We start from the raw sequence: 23,854 nt of genomic DNA, 5'->3' as shown, positions 1-23,854 counted from the left end.
TGATTTTTTATTTTCATGTCATCAGTATAAACCTATTACTTATAAACAGCATTCAGATTTGACAGCTGATTTAAAAATTACCAAAATGTCTCATAGTGATAAACATTATCTTTGAGGCGTGATAACCGTGTAAGTACACATTATATTAATGTTTGTAGAAATTGTTCTCTCTCTAAGAAAAGTCCCAAAATTAGACGACTTATTCATCAATTTAGCTGAGTTAAAACTGAGGTAGGTACTTCTCAAAGAACGAAGTAAATTTTGTCTTCTTGTAGGCATTGGTTTATATTATTTTTTATTAATTCTCATAAAATTTATTTCTGATAATATTTTCGCTAACATATTTTTAAACTTACCTATAAAAGTATATTTTTAGTGTTAAGTATCTTGAGATCCAATAATCTTTTTTTATAAGTTTTGTATTTCAGTAGATAGCAAGTTCTTTGATAATTGCAACCTATATTTATACTTATTTTGGAAGAAACAGCATTCAACAAATGAAATAAAAACAACAGGTTAGCAAGCACACGCATGTACCTACAGACGTCTTATCTCCGTCTTCGCTCGCGTCTGTTTTTCAAATATTTTCAGGTCTCTCTGTGGCTTATAAATGCTAACTCATTTAAAATGCGTCGTAGTGCCTACTCACTTGACGTAAGCATCTATTCATAAAGATATTATGACGTGCCAATCATTAAATATAGAATTTCCCCACCAACGTATTTTAAATTTTCAACTGATTGACGATGCGAAGTTATTAAGTAATCCGTAATTCAGGAATATAACTCTTTTCGCTTTAACTCAAGTTCTAAAGCGGCTTCAGTTATTTTACAGGTACTTACGGAAACCTGCATTTCATCAAAAGGAACCACATAAATAATATATTTTGTTATGCTAAATACCATTTAAGTTCACTGGTTCATGCATAAAATCATTCGGGCGAACGTCTCGAGATCTCGGGGGATATTCCTTGACGTTTTATAGCGAGTTTTATTTTTATTGAGGATCGCAACGAACAGCGGTCCAGCGGCATGTGGTGTAATAGAGCATAAGTGGCGCAGCGCCGCGGCGAGCGCTGGCGTGGTGCCCGCAGTCCCCGGAGAGCGGCCGCCGCCTGCGCCGCGCTACTACCCGCCACCACCGTCTCTACTCAAGTCCGCATACCGCTAACATTTTCCACTATAACGTTGCCTACTAATAAAATCCGAAGCAATCACGGTTTTAGCGACTACATCTTAAAAATTAGTGTACTTTTACTCGCCGGTGGTGTCTGTGTATATGCACTAAGAAGTCTTAAGGAATAGCGCGGATTGCGGCCGATTTAGGTCGCCCGGTTCAGTGCTAGCAGCGAGATATTTTTATTGCCACTGTTGGGTGCAGACGAACGTGCTCCCCGAGCGCGTTGCTAGTTAATTCAATTTATTATTTCTAGAGTAGAATCGTAAAGCTCATTCCATAAACATTGACATAATACGTATATGTTCCTGATTTCGGTGCGAAACGTTGCCAAGTCCCGATATGATACAATATATAATGATGAGGAATGTGACCGGTGTTTGGTGCAAATAGTGGCATTTAATTGAAATCGTTGACATTTGTAAAGTGCATTTGTGTAGTGTGTGTGGTGCAAGGAGAAGATGCATCATTTGTATCCTTTGGCGAAGGGCGACCCGCTGTGCCCGTTGGGGTTCCACCCGCAGGTGCGGTGGCCGACGCGCTGCAAGCGCTGCTTCCGCGACTACAAGGAGCACGGAGGCGGCCGCAAGAAGGAGGACGACTTCACCGCGTCCACGCCCAGCCTTTCCTCGTGGAGCTCGCCGGCGTCACGGTAAGGCTCCACCAAACAAAGTTAGCTTTTAAACCATTCGTTACTCCAAAAGGTCTGTAGGCAAAAACTTGCTAAAGAAATTCCTATTCTAACAGCTTTAACTGTTAGGGTCCTAAAGTTCAAGCCTTTTTCCAACTACTTTAACTCAAAATTCAAAAATTTGAATTTGAATTTCAAAATTTTTATTCATTATTAGGATAGGATACTTCATATCGCTTAATAATTGTCAAAACTTTTGGTTTCACAACATTGGTTGACGTCAAATAAATTACTTAAAATTAAGTTTACTGCCGCTTCCAAGGCGTCAATGCAGAAGAAGCGGTAACAAGTTGCACTGCAGCATTTTCTTCAACAACGTCAACTTCACAAATATCCAAACTTAGAATAGAATGTGGACGAGAGAATACATTGTAGGTACAACTGGACTGGACATAGAAGGGATTTATGATAGGCAAATAAAAAACCCATCTTCTTATTTTCGTCTCGACTGGAATAACTAATACAAAAAGTTTCAAAAATACGCAATGTTGAACAGGCCATTAATATCACATACGCAAGGAACAATAATTTGTGTTTTTCGTAATAGATGCAGCTGATTTTACACCCACGCTCAATATCTCGCAATATGTAAACATTGAAAATGCAGTAGGTACGATTTTAGGTCAGCTCAGACAATCCAAAAAGTCGAGCCTTTAGACCAGACCTGGAACATTATTTTGCCTTATGTTGTTTACAATTTATACATTGCAGTTGTAAAGCAAACACTAGAGCAATTTACTCATGTTAAACTTTGTACATGCATATCTGTATGATTCGTCTTAACATACCTACGTGTGTATTTATTTACATTTCATAGCTCAAAGATGCTCTATTGATCTTCTTTGATACGAGTACAATAGCTCTAACGACTACAGTCACAAATTGTTTGAAGTTAAATTCCACATCCATCGTGATCTTCTTATTGCAATTGTTTATAAGCAAGAAAACCGTATATAAGGTATATGTATATAGGTATATAACCAAATATTTATTGTACATTCAAATACACACATCAAATTTATAAATTTTTTATGAGAAGTATATTTTCCTGAGAATGTTCAAATGGTTTATATCTTAGAGATCTTATTCAAATGTACATGAAAGTTCTTTGTATCATGCATAGAAACTCTATACCTAGATTGAGTGGTTGCACACTGGCGGCGTGTGTATCTTCTTCTTCTTCGTCGTTACCTTTTCCCACTTTATACGTGGGGTCGGCACAGTATGTTAGTTTTTTCAAAATTACTTCTGTCAATTGCAATCTCACTGGTTACTCCTTTTCTCCTCATACTATCCTTTACGCCATCCATCCATCTCTTTTTCAGTCTTTCCCTATTTACGTGTGTATGTCACGATCAAATGTAAATTGCTAACCGGCTAAATACGACCAGATAACCACGCCATACTTTATATTGTCATGCGTTGGTTCGGATCGGATATTTGAAGCGAAACACCTGATGATGCTGAAATAACTATAACAGTTCTAGTGCACCAATAAAAGATCATTATGTACACTTCAGAGTCCGCTATCCCGCTTAGTAGACGTCAAGAATTCTCTATTTTGGACGCGCACCTGCTCACCACAAAGATCCTCCCATCCTCTAGGAGTGATATGTAATCAAGATTAAAATAGGTAAAACATATTACTTGTTGATTTGTCGATACCAGTCTTTTCTTCTTTTTTTTTAGTATATTTCTTTTATTGACATACTAGATAGGCATGTTGCTCCCCTTTTTGAATGGTTAGCAGGGTTCCGTGTGTAGTAATAGGTATTGCACCCTTGCTATGATTGAATGAATTTATTGGCCAAAAAACAAAATATGACGCAAACCAATTTCAATACAATACAATCTTGAAGTTCACGCGAAACCACCTTATATGCTATTTCCATTGGTTCTGGAATTTCAATGATTTTTCCCCTTCCGACGACTTAGTATTGGATTATGGAGTCAGACTAATGTGCCTACCCCGAATCCATTTATATTCGATCGCCTGGCATATTGGGATTTCATGTTCATAACTTGACTGTAGTCATCGAAGTCGGAGCGCCCACAATTATTTTACAAATACTTTTCAGTAATCTTTTTTAATTACACCTTTTTACCATTCCACAAGGTGAAATGCAGTGGTTCGTGTTGCATTTCCTCATTTTTGCATATTTCTTGGAAAACTTGTGACTCGGAATTTCTCACTTTGGTCGAGATGGAATTCCAAAATTTTCTAGATACATTTGTACGGTAGCTTTCAGACTTGGTAAAGCAAATTCTTCCCGCCACTTGGTGAATAAGCTCATAATAAATCATTAAGTCCTTGTTGTCTGACGTTTTGAGAGTTTCAGGCTTCCTCAGAAGTCAGTAAAACCAGTCTCGTAATTTTACCAGTGTCGTTTAACGCCAAATGACCTCTTGAGACACCATCACGGACTTCACGGAGAACATCGGGTTACACCGACATTAGCTTTTGCAATGGAAATCTAAAGATGGATAAATCTCTGCCTAAAGGTTTCTTCCATTTTCGAAATACTTAGTTAACTGTTAACTGTAATATTCCCGTTTCGGGCTTGACTAAATCCGGTCGAACTATTGTTCTAGAAGCCACCCGTACTTAGTGCCAACTTGCAGTCAATTTCATATATGGCAAGTATAGATAGACTGTTTCCTGGCTTTACTTCGCGTATAGAGTTGAGCGCTTGAGGAAGTGTCAAGCTCTTATCGTGTTCCTCCACAACCTGGATCTTTGTTCCTCTTGAAACTTTATCGCGTAGGCAATAGTGCTACAGGTGGACCCTTCTTGTGGAAAGCTCCACTTAAAAACTCAGCAGAAGACATGTTAATTAATCCCTGTGAACCTGGTAAATAAATGGCCAATAAGTTCAGGGGCACATGTGACGTCATCCCGTAACAATTGTAATAATATCTAGTTTTATATTTATTGTGATTTCCATGCGTGAAGCGCAAATAGTTAGCAGTAGGACTGAAACTATTAATCATTATAGTATAACAAACTAAGGACTTTAGGTATTCAGTTTTATTCAGTACACTCGCTGGCGACTATCGTCAATTTTTATTGGAATGGATATCAAAAGTTCCGCAAGTATCCGCCTTTTAGCATTAAATACCACCAAATTAAACAAAACTGTTCTTATCGTATGTAGGTATGTTCTTACCCCATGTTTTATTAAACTTAATGTCACAGGAGTCGTGATGAAGAAAACGGTGCAGACATGGAAAAACCTGGCCGAGGATGGGCTTCTAGTACTAATCTCAGCGCCGCCGACCCACCAAAGAAAGACGGCTTCTCCACGGGTAAAACTGTTTTATTACGATGCTAAACCGTGTGGTTCCCGGCAACAATACAAAAAAGAATAGGATAACTCCATCTCTTTCCCATGGATGTCGTAAGGGGCGACTAAGGGATAGGCTAACAAACTTGGGGATTCTTTTTTAGGCGATGGGCTAGCAACCTGTTTCTATTTGGATCTCAATTCTATCATTAGGCCAAATAGATAAACGTGGCCGATCAGTCTTTTCAAGACTGTTGGCTCTGTCTACCCCACAAGGAATATAGACGTGACCATATGTATGTATGCTAAATCGGTCCCTGTCAATTAATACTATTATGAATCATCTTATCTGTCATAGTGTCATTATCTTTCTCTTGGCGGTAATCAGAAACCGGACACAGGGTCCATTTATGACCAAATTCCTGAAGAGGGGTACTGGCAAATCAGGTTTTTACTCGAAGCGATTTCAATCTGACATTTGCAACAATGAGGGTACACTTAACCAAGCTTGGATAGAGGTTGTAGTGCAGGGTTTACTCACAACGATGTTGTCCCTCGCTATGCGTATGAACATCAAACTGATGTACGTAACTAAGATACTGATTTTTACCTAAAGCACAAGTCTGGTGTTGTCCAACAATTTGGAAGATATGTACCTAGTATTTAACTTAACAAAGCCGCCTGTTTCTCAAATCTGTTAGTGGTACCTATTGCCTACTGATAAAATCTCTAGAGTATGGGTGAGGTTAGGTTCTATATTAATTTTTTCCGATCTTTGGCTTTCTTAGCCCATTAGCACGCACATTGTTTTGTATACCTTTCCATACCTCCTTGAGACTGCAATTTGCATCGCAATTAATGACATTCAATAATTGCGTACCCCTTCGTAGGGTTCAGCAGAACCAGCGCATCGTGGACGTCGACGCCGGACCTGGGGGCCAACGACTCCGAGACGACCGCCGTCACCGTCAGCCTCAAACTGCCCAAACGGAGACTCACCGGGCCACTACCCGCGCTTGACACGGGGCAGAAGGAGAATCATACAGGTAACTTTTATAGAGACTGCTAGACCCGTCCAAACGGACACTCACAGCGCCACTGCCCTCTAACTTTGAAGATTGGACAACGGACTTTATCATTATCAACTTCACTTAGTCAAGGAAAGTCCAGCAAAGGAATAAAAGAACTAAAAATATTTTTTCCCAATCTATCGCAAATGGTGAACTTATTTGTCTAAAATATTTATATATCAGCAGCGGATACGGTGACACTGCGCCGGCCGTCGCCGTCACCACCCCCAGTGCCGGCCGTCACCGCCGCCAGCGTCACCATCAACAAGAATGATTCGCTAGCGGAACGCGTGCGGAAGGTAACTGTTTTCCATGATTCTGTCCTTAATTTTATGATTTATTATGAGATTAATTATGTTTTATAAATTATTTATATTTTCAATGAAAAGCACCACTCCCATCGCGAAAAGTATCGTAGCAAACGGCTTATGACAAGGATAACGAAGTTAATATTGTTTGTGTTTCAAGTGAACTTTATCTTCTGTTTGTGTTAATATTATACTGTAATCTCAATAAATGTGCGAATGAAATTAAGAAAAGAAAGATCGGATTTGCCTAATAATAAAATATTATGTGAAAAAAAGAACTTATATAAACCTGTCAAAATTAGTCAAAGACTCCATTCGAGTTATTCAAATAAAAGGTAATTTTAACGTTATTAGATCTTAACATTTATTGAAACGACACATAAGAAGACATTATCGCGTCGGCGTAAAGCAAACTCGCGTTGCTATTTTTAATTTAACACAACAACAATGGCTGTCATCGTGAAATCTCAACGATCTCATAAATCCTCCAACAATAAACACGTACATCCAGAGTTAGCATAGCGTGCTTTAATTAAACGGTGAACATACGTAGACAGAGCCAACAGTCCCGAAAATATTGACAAGGTGCGACAAGGCCACGTTCAGCTGTGCTGTTCAGATGACCTAAGATGGAATTGAGATCCAAATAATGGCAGGTTGCTAGCGAATCGCCAACGAGAAGCATCCCAAGTTAATAAGCCTTTCCTTTAGTCGCTTCTACGCCGCGTATTCTAAAGTGCCGGAAACCACACAGCACATTTCCAATTTAATAGCCATATCATATAATGAAGATTTACCCAAAATAAAAAATAAGAACAGGACCTCTTCATCTTTTCTCTTCGATTTCATAAAAGACGACTAAGAGAATAGTTAATACTTAAAGTTAAACAAAGAAAAGGCTAGAATAAACTTGGGATTAACTTAGGATCTGCCTAAGCTATGCTGTTCTGTCCTCAAATGCTTTCTGCGTCAACTATTGATCCTTTTTGTCTCTTATTATTATTCTTATTTCCTACTATTTTTCTGTTATTTTCAAAGCTTAAATCTTAAACAAGCAAACTTAATACTAAGAGCATTCTGTTTCTGTACCAGAAAAACCATTAGAAAACATTTCTAACATTATTAGGTAGATATGCTTTGTCAGTGGCTACAGTATGCTGAGGCGTAAGCGCAATCTACGAGTAAATTCACTCTCTATCACTACCTAATAATAAAGATAAAATATTTGTTATTTTGAATGTTCGTAACGAATAAACTTAAAAACTAATAAAAAAATATATAGGATCCAAATATATAGGATATATAGGAGGAAATATATCAATCCATCTCGTTCACATGGATGGCGAAATAGGCGACTAAGGGATAGGCTTATAAATTTGGGATTCTTCTTTTAGGCGATGGGCTAGCAACATGTCGCTATTTGGATCCCAATTCTATCATAAATAAAGCAGGCAGCTGAACGTAGCCTATCAGTCTTTTCAAAACTGATTGCACTGTCTAACCCGCAAGGGATAAAGACATGATTATTATGTATGTAACTATCTACTAAACAGATTTTATTGAAATTTGGTACACAGAATATAAAGACCTTTAAGAACGACATATAGTTACATACTTTTTTCTGGAAATTCTCACGGGAGCGCAGCCCCGCGATAAACCAATTGTAACTATGGGAAGTCTTTGTTCCGCTACGAACTTTATACGTAAATCTAAAAATAATTTGACTTATTGCATTGTATCAACCCACTAAAACACGTAATTATTCCAGTTTATTTCTAGACTAACATTATACCTTTCTTATTTATAGACCCGTACATCAAACTGTTTACTTTGGCATTAGATAATACTCGTAACGTCAGATTTTAACTTATAAATGCTAATTAAAAAAAACTCTTTAAATTTTGTTTCCTTTAACACTTTATCGAATACTTATGCCTTACAAATTTAACGAATTAGTTTTGAAGCAATACAAACATAGATTTTTTACCTTGAATCTTCATATAGAAAAGTTGTGAGATGATTTCTAAGTGGGTCACGCCAATCCTCGACTGTTGCCGGCGCTGTACGCAACATGCGATCTATTGCTCAAAATAAATATAAAAGGTCGCCGTCAAAGTTGATGCTTGGCAATGCGCAAGACATTATAATTAATTGAGGAAATGGCCTATTGCTTATGTTTAACACCTAAAATATGGCTCATAATGAAACGGAAACCGCGAAACCAAACTCTAACATTAAATGTGGGCAGTTTACTTTGTACGTTATACATTGCGGCGTGTGTCTTAAAATACATCCAATACTTCCACCCTGTAGGTGTAGTACGATGGGACTATGGGACAAAATCTCATACATACATACATATGGCCACGTCTATATCCCTTGCGGGGTAGACAGAGCCACGTTTAGCTATTTGGCTTAATGATAGAATTGAGATTCGAATAGTGACAGGTTGCTAGCCTATCGCCTAAAAAAAAATCCTAATTTTGTGAGCCTATCCCTTAGTCGCCTTTTACGACATCCATGGGAAAGAAATGGAGTGGTTCAATTCTTTTTTGTATTGGTGCCAGGAACCACACGGACACGGACAAAATCTCTTTAGCAGTATATTGGTAAAAACGGCATTTTAAAAAGAATTAACTCTGGTAAGTAGTAGGCCTGCCGTAAAATCACGATACTATCATCAAAATCCAAAGCTATTTTAAAAACCGCCTAAGCTACTATAGAGATAGACCACTAAAAATAATTTTCTTTATTTGCAGATGCAGTTATTGAAAGCTCAAAATAGTTTCGAAAAAGAATCTAGTATAGAGAAGGAAAGACAGGAAAGAGAAAGAAGAAGTTTATCTAAAAGTAGAGAAGAGGAAAAACAAGCGCGATTAAAGGAAGAAAGAATAGCCGCCCGAGAAGACGTCAACTTTATGATGCAGGTGACGTACCATTTGGCAGTATTCCCAACTTCTATATTTAGATGCCATATTTATCTTAATACGTGTCTTCTTTGAATTACTCTTGTAAATAGTATTTGTAGATTTAGTTCATTTCTTTAAGTATGGACTTAAATGAAAGAAAACAATCGTCAAATGTATTTTAATTAAAAAAATACATTTTAAAATAAAGTACGGTTAATAGCAAAAGTAATGCATTGTGACATCAGTGTTTTTTTTTTTCAAAAAGACCTGTCATAATTGTTTACCTTATTTTAGTACCTACCGAAAGAAATGGACTATATTCTTAAAGCAATGTCTATAATATTTTAATATGTGGTTAGACAAAGAGTGCCCGAAGTTCAGCGGTCTCGAAGCCCCCCAAAAGAGGCGGTCCATCCCGGGACAAGGAGGACTCTGATGACGACACCAGCACCACGTGTACGGATACCACAAACACAACGCTCGTTGATGCAAATGTTAAAGAGTATCAGGTGAGATGTCATTGATCAGGTGAAATATTTTTACCTAGTACTGAATACTTCCCATTTGAGGAAAATACCTATGGAGTCATCATTGAGATAATCTTTCCTTCTTCATCAAAATCTCTTGTAATATGAGCGTACTCCGAGGTCAAGTAACGCTCAAGCCCAACGCAGTTTACATATTGCCATTTAAACCGACTTATAACATAAAAAAATTCAATCAAGATAGAACTTCGTTGTCATTTTTGATGCATGTAGTTTAATACTTTTCATAAAAATTTCAGGAGCAAATAGAAAGTCTGAAGCAAGAAATGGACATTCTAAAGAAAAGATGTGAAAGAGTGGAAAAAGAGAAGAGTGACATACTACTCCGGCGGTTGGCGAACATTGACACCGCCAACAAGTATACCACCGGGCGTTCGTCGGAAGTGCTGAAACTGCAACAAAAAGTAAACGAACTCACCTCCCAGAACGAAGACTTGAAAGATGAGAAGAAACATCTGTCACTACGCATCAAGGAGGTTGAAAGTGAACTTGAGGTATTTATTATTATTATATTATTATATATTACGTGTAATTATTCGTTATTTCAGAATAAAGAAGGATTTATTTAAGAAAAGGACCTACAGGAGCAGAAGGGGGTAATTAAGCCAACTCGTATGCAAATGCGAAGGTATCGGGTTCCCACAGTGTCTGAGACTTTCTTGTTGTATTCTAAGTTATGTACAGACGGCTGCATATAAACTTAACCCATCTATCATTTGTTTGAACTTTGAATACCGTTTCTACAGTGCAAGAAAACATCGTAAGGAAAACTGCACATTCAGGTTACAGATTCTGTAACTGGCATCCGAATAGGTCAGGTTTCCCTATTAAAAATAGCTTGTAATTCGGAGGCAAATTCACGTAATAATAACTGACTTAGGAATTAATGCAGGAGTTACGGCCATAGACGAATTCCAGGTGCTACCAGAAAACAACCTGTATGATAAACAAAATGCTCCAGAACAAATACTAACCAAGTTCTTATCTACTTATTTTGTTTACAGTGTAAACCATCCGCCGAAGCACAAACGCGTCAAATAGAGCAACTTCGGGCCAAACTGCTGGCTGCTGAAACTCTTTGTGAAGAACTGATGGACGAGAATGAAGATATGAAGAAAGAACTGCGGGACCTAGAAGAGGAAATCGAGGAAATGCAGGACAACTTTAGGTTAATACAGAGTTATTTACTAACTAGGGTACAGGCAAGGGGCGTGACTCATGTTTAAAAATTATAGAAAAAGTAGCCGCTCTAATATGTTACTATTGAAGATGTTGTCTGTCTCTGTGACAAATATCACCAATATCAAGCCAGTATTTTTTGAGCTTATTCATTTATACACTAGAGTACAAAAAAATCTTTTCTCTTTATAATATTAATTTATTTAGGGCAATTAGCAAAAAGTGTTAGTATTAACGAGATTGCATGGAATATGTAACAAAATACTTTTGTTTTCAGGGAGGATCAAGCAGATGAATATTCGTCGTTAAGACGAGAGTTGGAGCAAACAATAAAAAATTGTAGAGTATTATCGTTTAAGTTAAAAAAGACTGAAAGGAAAGCTGATCAACTTGAACAGGAGAAAGCTGATCAGGAGAAGAAACTTTTAGAAGTAAGTTGTAGATTGTAATTTATTTCTAATCTGACTTTAAAAGTCAGGAAGGGGACTCCGGGCCTCGAAGCACCGTGGCAGAAAGTGCAATGGGAACAGGCTAAAATGAGAGAAAGTGAAAATATAATATAACGTATATAACAGTTTTCCGAAAACATGTAAGTACGAGCTCTATCCAAGTACAGACCCAAAAATAAACTATACCACCTCAATGAAAGCATACTTACATGTTGCCCTATATGTTTTTGCAGATAGTAGGCGGGCAGGAGGGGCTGAATCGAGAAAACCGTATAAAAGAATTGGAGCAGGAAGTAGCTCGTTCGACCGAGGTCGCTCTGAGGCTTCAAAGAGATTTAGCTGAGGCCAACGCGAAGTTAGCTGCGGCGTCGGGCGCCCCCCCAGCCAATCTAAAGAAAAGTCAGCCTCCTGCCGATGGGGTAATAGAAAACAATACCTATTGAAACAACAGTTAAGGCCAAAATGCACAAAGAGCGAGGAACTGCCCGGGTCCGAAGTACCTATGGCTAGTGAAGTTTGATTTTAGTTTACGGCATTAAATATTGTTGCATAAGAATGCACAGAAGTACATATATCGCACTTCCCATTCCGCACTAAACCGCACTCTTTCTGTGCATTTGAGCATCAATAAGTAATTTAAATAATAGGCATGATCTTTCATAGTTATAGATCATAAGTAGTCAAATAAATCTCAGAATTGAGATTTTTTTTTATATTTATTTATATTTTACAGTTACAACGTCATTTTCACCAGTATTGATATTAATATTATTCCGAATTCAATGTGCCTACAGTATGTGATCTTATTTCCAGCAAAAAGTGTCTCGGTCGTCACTGACCCGAGGCGGCAGTCAGGACGACCCGGCGCAGTTGCTGCGCGATTTGCAGGATTCACTAGAGCGCGAAGCCGATCTTAGGGAACAATTGCGCAATGCCGAGGAAGAGGTAAGTTTTACTTTCATATGAATTTCAACTATTCACAAGATACCAAAACCTGATTCAAAGTGACTCTAATATTAGATGTTACGAAAACCGCAATTTCTCACATTAGCTTCACTTATTCTTCTAATCATTAGGGCTTACTAGTGAACAATTGCATTTAATAGGGCATTAGCTTTTCACTGCCGCCAACTGGCGCTCTGCCAGACACGGTCTGAGTCAACAGCGCGACACAAATACACCATCCATAAATAATGACACCTAGTACTTATTGTATATGTTACTGTAAAAGCCCGAACTGTGGTAAATCCTAAGATTTTCCGGTAAAACCTAAGATTTACTAACTCTTAATGGCAAAAGTCCGAACAGTTCTTTTATTTCGAACTTTTACCACCATTCACTAGGTAAATCTTAGGATTTACCTCAAGAGCACGGTAAATATTGAAAATGATTTTTTTACTATAAGAATTAAGTAAATGCTAGGTTTTACCAATGATGACTGGTACATATTAGTTTTGGGAATAAAAAAAATATTATTCTTAATCATTTATTTCTACCTTTAGCATTATAATAGGCATGTATTTATGAATCTTACATAATTATGTATTTAAATTACAAAAATAAAATATCTTCTCACAAACATAACGCTTAAGTTGGCTAATTAAATCTCACTAAATCGGTATGATTCTTATAATTTGGTATTTTAAGGAACAAAGTTGAAAAAAAAGACAATCGTCATTAATTAGTAGGTACTAAGTACCTAAGAAAAATATTATTTGTTACAACACGGAGTGCTATTGTGATTATTATATGTGATTGATGACATGTCTTTATCAACTTTTACCGTGGCATTATGGTAAATCCTAAGATTTACCAATTACATGGTGGTAAAAGTTCGAAATAAAAGAACGTTCGGACTTTTACCATGGAAAGTTGGTAAATCTTAGGTTTTACCGGAAAATCTTAGGATTTACCACAGTTCGGGCTTTTACAGTAACATATATAAGGGGAACTCAAATAATTTACGTTTCAATCGATTAGAACTCAACTTACAAAAGATTAAATAAATCTTATTTCCAAACAGGCTTGTCGATACCTTCAACGCTTCGGAGGCAGGAGATTACCTCAACCACCTAAAGTTTCACGTTCTCTCCATCCCGATCTAGTCCCTAGTTCAAACTATGTTGACGATGACAAGCTTATCTTAGTACAAAATCCAACTCGGCGTATTTTAGAAATGCAGCAGGCTTTAGAACAAAGTTTATGTTCTTTTGAAACAACTCAGTTATCAATTGGTATCAACCAAATCATTCAATCGCCACACGATCATATAGTTAGCTATTCGCAAGGTTGTCAAACTAATCTTATCATGGTGCACGATGTTTCAACAGAAACTAGAAAAATAACTTTAGATTCATGTGCACAGAGCAACGTGGAAACTCTAGAGATGTACGCTCAAACTGAATTAGCTTACATGAAGAACAAATGTATACAGACGGATTTTATTGGAGTAGATTGTTTAGTCCAAACTGATAGATTAAAGTTTCGAGATTCAAGTGTTCAAACGATTACTAAACTTGTTAATGATGAAAGTCAACAAACTTCAAAAAACGATAAATTTGTAGATGTTGCTTTAGAAACAGATAAAATATCTGTGTACAATCAGGGAACATCTACAGACTTAGATAATAAAACTATCTTTGAATATGATGAAGTCGGAAATGAATCGAATAAAGAAAAGGAATTTTCAAAAGAGAAAACAGACAGTCCTCCTCTGTCCCCTGATAAAAATACAGCAGGACCATCGTGTCACTTTTCATTCCCCTTCGTTTCTCTGTTCAATCCATTGGCAGTAAGATTACCATCTATAGGTATATCTTTTTATCGTTTAAATACATGTCGTTTTGTTTTTCATTTTGTGAATATTGTTTTACCTTATCCCCGTTCTACTTATAGACTAATGCCCGGTATTTCTGTAATGTCCTATAATGATAACTAACGAATATTTTCAGGCAAATAGCTTACGTAAAACAGCATCGAGAGTCGAGGATGATAATGAGTCATTGCTTCTACAGCTGAAGAAAATGGCTACCAAAGCCAGAAGTACGTCATATTGTGTTACGAAAATTCCATTCCGTTTTGTATATCCCTCTTTTCGACTTCTTCAATAATGACGTATATAATTTTATATTATCTTACCTAACAATTCATTTAAAATTTAATTCTAACCACCTAATTTTGTTTCCACCCGATACCATTTACTCGTATCTCCAGTTAGGTCTGACTAACTTGCTTTGTGATGTAATAATAATAATTAAGCTGGCGTATATAAGGTAGCCATTTTCTCCAGAAGTCGTTATTTCCTTTCAGTGTTGGTGTTTTGCATTCAATCAGTATTTAAAACATCAATGTTATGAGTGGTCCAAATTACAATTAAGTGGACATTATTATTAATTTAACTAATTATTTGTTAACCATAACTGTTAAAAGACTAACACTTGCTTCGTGTATTACTTTAAATTTGTAATGTGATTCAAGTTAACCTAAATGTTTATTATGCATTTCAGCAAGGAAACTATCACCGACACCACCAACTAATAGACTTGCAATCGAGGCTCCAAATGAGAAAGATGAGGGAATATCTGATGAGGAAGATCCTGCTGAGTTAAGACTTCTTCTGGAACTCAATGAACAAGTATTTTTATTAAACTTTTCCATCCCCAATATAAACTTGCGAATGTTTAGAAAAAAAATAAAATTAACATTATTTTCAAGGAGGCTGCTGTTCTACGTAGAAAGGTGGAAGACTTGGAGCAAGACCGTGATTCATTGAAGAAACAAGTGAAGGAACTTACAGATAAAATTGCCAATACTACAGCTAAGACAAACACAAATTCCACAGTGACTGTCAGACGAAATGCTACGAAGGGTAACAATTTGGCTGAAGAGAAAGTTAAAGTAGGTGTACATTCTGTTCAACATAATTAATAAATCTTAACAAAGTGCTTACGGTAATTTTAATTAATTACAGGTGTTAGAGGACGAAATAGCTGAATTGAGGAAGAAGTTGATTGAAAAAGAAAGGGATTGTGAAAGATTACATGCTGAACTTAGTTTAGCTCAAAAGAAACCAAAAGCATCTCTTATAAAAAGCAAGTACGTTAATTGTACAATATTTTCTTTTCGTTTTTTTTTTTGCCAATTGTCAATGAAATATTATTTTAAATTACCTTTTTAGATCTCTCGATGGCGCGAGTGAACAACAAAATGTAGATTTAAAACGCCAACTGCAAGTAATTGAACAAGAAGCTAGCGTTCTTAGAACTAAAACTCAGAGTCTTGAAGCTGATAATGAAAAACTACAAGCGGAAAATAAGAAACTACAGGTTATTTTTTAAACTGTATCATCACCTACACTGGAGCAATTTAGGAAAACCATTTTTGAGAAAGGCACATATCACGCCACCTTTATCCGCCAATAAATATGCGTCTCATTTCATTTAAATGCTTTCCCTTGTTAAAGCTATTTATGCGCTAACGAGTAGATAGTATTTGTGTATATTAAGAATGTTACACTGACACACAAGACTGCAATTAAAATTATTTGTTAAATTTACAGCTATTAAAGGGAACAAAAACATTGAGATCTGAGAAATCATTAGAACAAAACTCAAACAAAATTTCCCAGCTAGAAAATGAACTTAAGGAAGCTATGGTTAAAATTAAAGAATTGGAAAGTAAGGAAAAAGAAGAAAAAGTTGAAAAGAAAGTAAGATTTGGAGGAGATGTGAAGAAAGATGCTGATGCTCTCAAGTCTAAACAAGAAGAATTAGATAAATTTAAATTAAATTACAGCAAGGTATAATTCACATACATGTACACATTTCCCATATGAATATTAAAGTTATTTTTTGCATTAAAACCTCGTTTTATGTTGTGTTGCAGCTTGAAAAAGAAAATGCTAAGTTACAAGCTTCATTAAAAGCGCTGAAGGAAGATGCGATGACATATTTCAAGCCACGTAATCCAAAGAAATTAACTGATCTAACGACTAAACTTCAAATGAAAAGAATGGTGGAAGATCTCGAAAGTGAAATTGGTAATTTACCCTTAGAAAGTTTTATTCAGCAGTTCAATCATTTCTAAATCGTTTTTATAATATGAAAATAGGCCAGGTATAAATCTATTGTAAAGTAGTTATGTACTTTCTAATTTTTTAATCTTTTTCAGGTGAAATGTATGTTATTATGAAGAACGCCGGATTATCAACAAATGATATCAATGTTAAAGTAAAACTAGAAAAAGAAATTGAAGAATTGAAGTCAAAAGTTATTAAAAACGAATCTGAATTCACTAATGAAAAGAACCGTCTTCAAACTGAAATCGGAAAATTAAAAGACCTGACGGGCAAACTGGAAGCTGACAAAAAAGATCTTACTGGAAAATTAAAATCGATGGAAACAGATCACAATAATATCAAAGAAGAAAACAAAACTCTCAAAGAAGAAAAAAGAAGTTTAGAATCAAAAATTACAAAACTAAATACAGACTTGAGTGGGTTTGAAAAATCTATAAGTAATAATTAATCATTGTTAAGGATGAAAAATTAATTTATTTTTTTTTGTATTCTCTTACAGAAAATTCCACGTCTCAGCAAACAGCAATGTCTGACTGTATGAAAAAAATTGTTGATCTGAAAAAAGATATGGATGTTAAAGACAAAGAGATAGAAAAGTTGAAAAAACAAATCGATACTTTAAACAAATTAGAACAAGACAAAAACAGATTGCTCAAAGAGGTAAACTTAAAAGTTACCGAATAATGATGTAATTTTAATAAAGATAACTTTAAAATTTTATGTGTTTCGCAGGTTGGTGATAAGACTAAAAAAATTGTTGATCTGGAAAAGAAGTTAAAAGAATCAGAAGAAAAATGTAAACGTGCTGAAAAACAATTACTGACGCGCAAGGACCGCATGGCAAAATTGGAGAAAGAAGTAAGTTTACACCTTGCTAATGACCTTATTAACGACGAAATTTTTTAGGTGTGTTGGGATGAAACTTTTGGTAGTTATATAGGTGTATCTTATACCTAACTGTTTTGAAATTTGTTATATTTAGTTTTTATGTGCAATAAAGAGTTTACAAACAAACATAAGAATAATACATATATTCATAGAAACCGAAACTGAATTTATATGCGAGCAAAGTCGCAAGTAAAAGCTAGTAATTACAATGATGCCAAAAATAACCTATAATTTGAATATAATCTAGGTATGCTGTGATCAAAAATTCTGTCTTTAATGATTTGTTATTTATATAGCTTTCGGAAGAAAAGGAACAAGCTGAAGCATTGTCCAATTCTCATAGACGATTGTCAGTTGAATTTATTAGCGAAAAAGATCAGCTTCAAACGAAACTGATTCAGACTGAGAGTAAACTCATTACTCTGGAGACAGAGATGAGAGAACTAAAGTCAGATTATGAAAGCAAAATTACAAGCTTGGAGTCTACTATAGCTGCCAAAGAAGTTCATATAAAACAACTGGTACAAAATCTACCGTTTCAAGCATGTAACCTGGTTTTGACACCCCTTGTGTGTTGTTCCAACATCACGCTCGATAGCATAAATAGCAATTGAACTAACTTCCACATTCCAATACTTATTTATTATTTTAAAAAATTACACACTTCACCAATGTATGATTGTATCCTCTTTAGAAAAAGACTAGAATATGTAATCTGCAAATGTTACATCATTCACATGTGCTTTATAACTTTATAGGAGGACGCTCTAAGGGAAACTTCTAACCAGAAATATGATGAAGCTATATCTTCAGTTGAAATGGCGCAAATGCAAGACAAGTTAGAAAAAGCTACGAGACATTTACAAGAGAAAGAAGAGGAATTAAGTACAACTAAACATGATCTCAGTAAAACAGAGAAGGATCTTTCTATATTGCAGTCTGAAACATCTCAAATAAAATCGGACATTGCAAAATCAGAAAATGAAAGAAAGGATCTAGAAAATAAATTACAAGCTGAAAAGAAAGAATCTAGTTATTGGGAAAGTAAAGCTTCTGAAATGGAAACTGATCTACAGGTAATGACTTCACCAAATATGTTTATGACTCAGAAAATATGTTTTATTCAAAATGTTCTTCTAAATTAGTTTATTCTTATAACTAATTCTGATGTCTAGGCTGAACGCAAAAAACTGGAACGTATGCGTATTGCTCACGACAAGGACAGTAAAAATAAAGAAGCTGAACTAGCGACTCTGAAAGGCAAGCTGAAAGTTCTTGAACAGACTTCCGGAGCGGGTGCAAAGAGGATAGCTGATCTCAAACAGGAATATGAGGAATCCGTCAAGAGTAAGTTATTGCTACCATTATACTTAATATATGGAAAGTGTCTTATTTTAAAATGAGTAATTTAAATATCTAAGCGAATAATTCAAATAATGTTATCATCAAGACGCTGGTCAATATGTTAAGCATGATAAAAAAAATTTACATATTACAGAGTTGGAGCACTCGCTTGCAGTAGAAAAGGCAGAGTATGAGGAATTAACGGGTAAATACGAGCTATTAGAGGAAGAACATGTTGTTACAAAAGCCAGACTTACAGTTGAAAAGGAACAAGCGCAAGGGTAAGCAAATATATACGTACACTATTTAATCAAGGTCATCTTGCATTGTTTTTTAAAGGGAAACCTTTATTAATATTTATCACAGTTTACATAAATAAAATAACCATAAATTTCGTGCAGGGAGCTGTTGCACGTACAAAAGGAACTGAACTCAGCATTGGCAAATATCAAATCAATGCAAGAGAACTACGACACTCAATCCAATGCGTGGCAGAAAGAAAAATCTGAATTGCAGGTAACTTACAACGCATAATTATAACACAATTTTTAGGATATGCTTACAAAGTAGACACGTAGTTATTGTAAAATTGAAATACTTGACTGCTATGCAACTTTGACAAAGCAAACTCATTTTTCACGTTATAGTTACTTATTTTTGTAGCTTTGTTTTGTAGGAACAGGAGGTCGCAGAGAAAATAAGTTTCTCTGCGTTTTCTCTGCGACTGTGCGAATACTTCTAATTTATTTCCAGAATGAGATCTCAACACTACAAGAGCGTCTATGTGGTGGCGGCTGGGAAGTGGAGCGTGCGAGACTGAACACGAGACTGGAACAGCGCGAACGCGAGCTTCGAACTGCTACGGAACAACTGGAAGTGCTCACACACCACCATGACCAGGTCAAGAAAGAGGTGCGTGTTAGTTTTTTAAATAAGAGTGGAAACATTTATAGCAAGTGAATAGCTGGTATATTATGAGATGAACGGGATAGCAGCTCTATTTTCCTTTTTCATAACGTTTTTTTAAGTAAGCTAATGTCTTTTTTTTTCTTAATTAATAAACACTGGGTTATGGGTCGTATTAGGTTATGAGCTAATTTGGGCTAACTTCAGAGATTATGTAATTTTTCCAGTTGGAAGAAGCTCGTAAGAAATTGGAAGATTACGAAAAGGTGTCTAAAATCCAGAGGAATCTAACAGCTGATAACGCGGAATTGGAAAGAGAGTTGTCCGCCATGAATGCCAGGCTGGAACAGGCAGAGAGAGCCAGGAAAGCAGAACTTGTAGACACGAAGTTGAGATACGAGGGTCAAATGAACACTATGCGAGATGAGCTGAAATCTCTGCATAACCAGGTAATTAGACTTATTGAACTGGTAGACACTTTTTATCATAATAAAATTATTTAATTATATTTTGGGGTAACTCACGTGAAAATGACAAAGTATTTAAAGCTCAAAAAAGATGTCTCAGATCAATGTGTGGACTAAAGTCAATGGAAAGTTGTGTACCTATTTTTAAAACACTTAAACTTTTAACACTACCCTGTGTTTATATAATGGAAATATGTATTTTTGTTAAATCTAATCCGCACTTATTTCAAAAATTAATAGACACTAGAAAGAGACCAAATAATTTGAGATCCCAATATCAACTAAAACTGGCAACTGGAGGTCATAAGACTGCTATGCTTGGCAAGAGTGTGATTGGTATGGCTCCTATTATTTTTAACAAATTACCGGATTATCTAAAAAAATTGGACATAGTAACATTTAAAAAGGAAATAAAATTATTACTAACTGATAAGTGCTAATATAGCGTCAATGACTTTTTAAAAGATATTGTGACATAATTATTATATTTTATTTTTATTAAATATTAATTGATGACATTATTGCTAATTATATATTATTTTTAATTAAGTATAAATTAAGGCGAAATTTTGATTTTTAATTTATTATTGAATGATTTAAATTCAAAATGAAAAAAATTATCTGACTGAATTATTGTACGTCTTGTGAAGACAGATCACAGTGACACGAACTGTTTTGTATCATCTTTTCTACCTGTGTTTCCGCAATAAAGAGATTTGATTTTTGTTGATTTGTTTTAAAAATTGATATACATTACTTACAATTCCAGGTATCAAGATTCAAACGAGAAAGGGATAACTATAAGCAGATGTTAGATGCAGCTCAGAAAACAATGGCGGAAATGAAAAACGAAGACAAGGCCACTAGAATGAAGAGGCACTCCATATCGAGCACTGATGAGGTATTTTAATATTAATGCAACTATTTACTTTAACGATAATTAAATTCGAATTATGTGTAGCACTTGATTCCCAACAGATGAAGATTGGAAAGCCGATAACTAAATCAAAAATTTTGGAAATCTTTAAAATATGCCAATCCGAAAATGATAGATTTTCCGTTTACTTCTTAATAATTCTAATTAAATGATAACAAAAAGCTGATATTACATTTCGGGCTTATTTTTTTCCATCTGCTTGCTTAATCAGTGTTTATTCCACTTTGGGTATAAGATTTTTGGTTTTGCACTGACATTTTATTTATTTGTATTTTACCTACAAAATACAATCTGTACCTGAACAAAAGGCGGAACTAATACTGATAGGATCATCTAACAGTCGACCATTGGATTAAGCTCTGCTCAATAAATAAAAAAAAAGAAGAAGTTTGTCTAATTGTGCAGTTGACGTTATTGAAGAAAATGCTGTAGTGCAGTTTGTTACCGCTTCTTCTGCACTGAAGCTTTAGAAGTGGCAATAAACTTAGTTTTAAGTAATTTATTTGACTTCAACCAATGTTGTGAAACCACAAGATATGACATTTATGTCATGTTTGAAATGTCCAATAATAATTAATAAATATTTTGAATTTATTATTCACAGGAAGAATACCGCAGTAAACTGGCTACACTGGAGCAGCAGATAGCTTGCCTGGAAGACGAGCTGTGTGAATCGCGGATGCTGGCGTCCAAGCTCAACACGGAGCTGGTTAGCGAGAAATCTGCTGCCGAAGTGCGCCTCGCTGAAATGCAATCTAGGCTCAATGAGGTTAGTGAAAGAAAACAACTTCGAACTTAACGAAATTTATAAAGACTTAAAACCTTCAAAAAGTAATTGAAAATTTAGACCAACAATACGTCGTACCTAGCCGATTAGTGAGTTGGTACCTAACCTACCTACATTAATTTCTGGAACTAGTGCCCGCCGCAATCTATTAGTAATTGATACAATAATTAAGAAAATATAATGTTTTGGTATTATTTTTTAGGAAATTTTAGATAAATTTTGTATTGAACTTAAAATACGAACAAAAACTTTTGCCGCAAAATTATTACTAAATCTGATTCTGATAATTACCTGAGTTTTCTACGTGGATATCAGAATTACGATAGACAACAAAAATTAATAATAATACCGTTGATTTTTTAAAAACATTTCTAGTATGAAGAGGAGCGTTTGCTGTCTTCGGGCCGAGCCAAAGTAGCCGGGTTGGCGACGAGGATGGAGCTCGCGTGGCACAAGGAGCGCGACGAACAGCAACGACTACTGCAGGAAACCTCCACACTGGCCAGAGACTTAAGGCAGACACTGTTTGAGGTGAGTCCTCCATCGTGTATATGAGGCCAGTTACCTCCTACATCGTGAATGTAAGGAAGCTAAATTGCTGGTATAGTCAAATCGAAACCAGACCAGAAAATCAGAACTTATTCCTTGGGCTAACATTTAAATATTTTTTCTTTGCCTTCAAGGTGGAACGCGAACGTGACAAGGAAAGATTGGACATGAAGCGAAGAATAGACCAGCTGAAGAGAACAACCGAAGAAGAGACGGAGGAAGCCAAGAAGAAGGTGACGGAGTTGCAATGCGACTTATTGGAGTTGCGGGACGCTCACGCTAAGTTGAGGACGGCCAATGAGAAACTGAGGCGCGACAAGGAACGCCACGATAAAGATCGCGACCAGAACAAACTGTTGGTGGGGTCGTTAAAGAGAGCACAGCAGGTAACAAAAAATAAGTTCTGTGTTATAAAGGTACCTACCTCACTACAGTGTAATAACATTACCTCTGGGTCATGACCCCTGACTACTCACCGGGGGACCCAAATGTGACATGGCAGGAGGGTTAAAGATTTATGCCAACTTATATGGTGTAAAAACCGAACTTGTCTTTAAAATTAATATACTGATCTTCAAAACTTATGTTTATTTAGCAATTCATGTGCACAAAAAATATATAGGACCTCCCACCAACTGTGCTCGTAGCCACATTCCCAACAGTGATTGAACCTTATATATTAGTGATAAGATTCATCAGCGATTTATTTTTTGAATATATGTCAACTTTCAAAATAAGTTAATTTTAAACTGCATGCGGATTGCAATACAAATGCAAAACATATTCTGATTAATACTAGTGTATCATGTCTTTATGTACGGAATTATGTTCATAGGAAGATGATCGAATTATAACTCAATTATTGGAAACCATAGAGGACCTGATGAAGCAAAACCCCAGCTTATTCCGCACCAACACTGCCGCCGTTAAGCCTGAAAAGTCTTTGATGACTCCCACTCCGCCGAGAAGAAATAGGGTAAGTGCGACACATCCAAAAGGAACTTCATGAGAGTTTACAGAAGGCGATAATGGCATCGTAACTTTGTTCTCAGTCCGGATCCCAGCTATGATACATTGACGTGTTTTGCCGAAAGTAAAAAAAATTTTCGCCGCTTCGTTATTGGTGGAATATTCAAAATTATTTCATATTGAACGTGCATGCCGCATTGCTGCCATCCTAGTATTCCATAATCTGCATTTAGTACAGAGTAAGGCAGATGTTTTTGACCGATGACAAATTTAATGTGAATATAAAAAGGGCTTACAAATTTAATGTGAATATTTAATA

At 35.8% G+C, this 23,854-nt stretch overlaps 1 protein-coding gene across 4 annotated transcripts in view; it reads left to right on the top strand.

The window, feature by feature from the left end:
- Positions 1–85: 85 nt before the first annotated feature.
- The window catches only part of LOC106138178 (myosin-2 heavy chain), a 26,792-nt gene continuing 3,023 nt past the window's right edge, over positions 86–23,854 (top strand). Inside the window, exons 1-33 of one of the 4 annotated variants that reach the window (XM_060950583.1) lie at positions 86–231; positions 1,433–1,828; positions 5,064–5,173; positions 6,042–6,197; positions 6,405–6,520; positions 9,289–9,456; positions 9,798–9,947; positions 10,223–10,477; positions 10,988–11,151; positions 11,440–11,593; positions 11,845–12,030; positions 12,425–12,556; positions 14,563–14,653; positions 15,118–15,245; positions 15,326–15,508; positions 15,582–15,706; positions 15,789–15,936; positions 16,170–16,409; positions 16,496–16,649; positions 16,781–17,104; positions 17,188–17,348; positions 17,421–17,546; positions 18,335–18,652; positions 18,752–18,923; positions 19,075–19,201; positions 19,322–19,436; positions 19,674–19,832; positions 20,054–20,275; positions 21,063–21,194; positions 21,835–21,999; positions 22,393–22,548; positions 22,701–22,952; positions 23,402–23,542. In XM_060950583.1, the coding sequence (XP_060806566.1) occupies positions 1,638–1,828; positions 5,064–5,173; positions 6,042–6,197; positions 6,405–6,520; positions 9,289–9,456; positions 9,798–9,947; positions 10,223–10,477; positions 10,988–11,151; positions 11,440–11,593; positions 11,845–12,030; positions 12,425–12,556; positions 14,563–14,653; positions 15,118–15,245; positions 15,326–15,508; positions 15,582–15,706; positions 15,789–15,936; positions 16,170–16,409; positions 16,496–16,649; positions 16,781–17,104; positions 17,188–17,348; positions 17,421–17,546; positions 18,335–18,652; positions 18,752–18,923; positions 19,075–19,201; positions 19,322–19,436; positions 19,674–19,832; positions 20,054–20,275; positions 21,063–21,194; positions 21,835–21,999; positions 22,393–22,548; positions 22,701–22,952; positions 23,402–23,542 (5,421 nt within the window). In that variant the 5' untranslated portion in view covers positions 86–231; positions 1,433–1,637. Of the gene's footprint in view, positions 1,829–5,063; positions 5,174–6,041; positions 6,198–6,404; positions 6,521–9,288; positions 9,457–9,797; positions 9,948–10,222; positions 10,478–10,987; positions 11,152–11,439; positions 11,594–11,844; positions 12,031–12,424; positions 12,557–13,583; positions 14,422–14,562; positions 14,654–15,117; positions 15,246–15,325; positions 15,509–15,581; positions 15,707–15,788; positions 15,937–16,169; positions 16,410–16,495; positions 16,650–16,780; positions 17,105–17,187; positions 17,349–17,420; positions 17,547–18,334; positions 18,653–18,751; positions 18,924–19,074; positions 19,202–19,321; positions 19,437–19,673; positions 19,833–20,053; positions 20,276–21,062; positions 21,195–21,834; positions 22,000–22,392; positions 22,549–22,700; positions 22,953–23,401; positions 23,543–23,854 lie in introns of those variants that run through there. The other 3 variants (XM_060950586.1, XM_060950581.1, XM_060950594.1) reach the window with 3 other exon arrangements.

The sequence above is a fragment of the Amyelois transitella genome, chromosome 3 (genome assembly GCF_032362555.1).
Source record: "Amyelois transitella isolate CPQ chromosome 3, ilAmyTran1.1, whole genome shotgun sequence".
Classification (NCBI taxonomy): domain Eukaryota; kingdom Metazoa; phylum Arthropoda; class Insecta; order Lepidoptera; family Pyralidae; genus Amyelois; species Amyelois transitella.
Note: the sequence above shows the minus strand (reverse complement) of the source record. Positions and strands in the feature narration are given on the sequence as shown.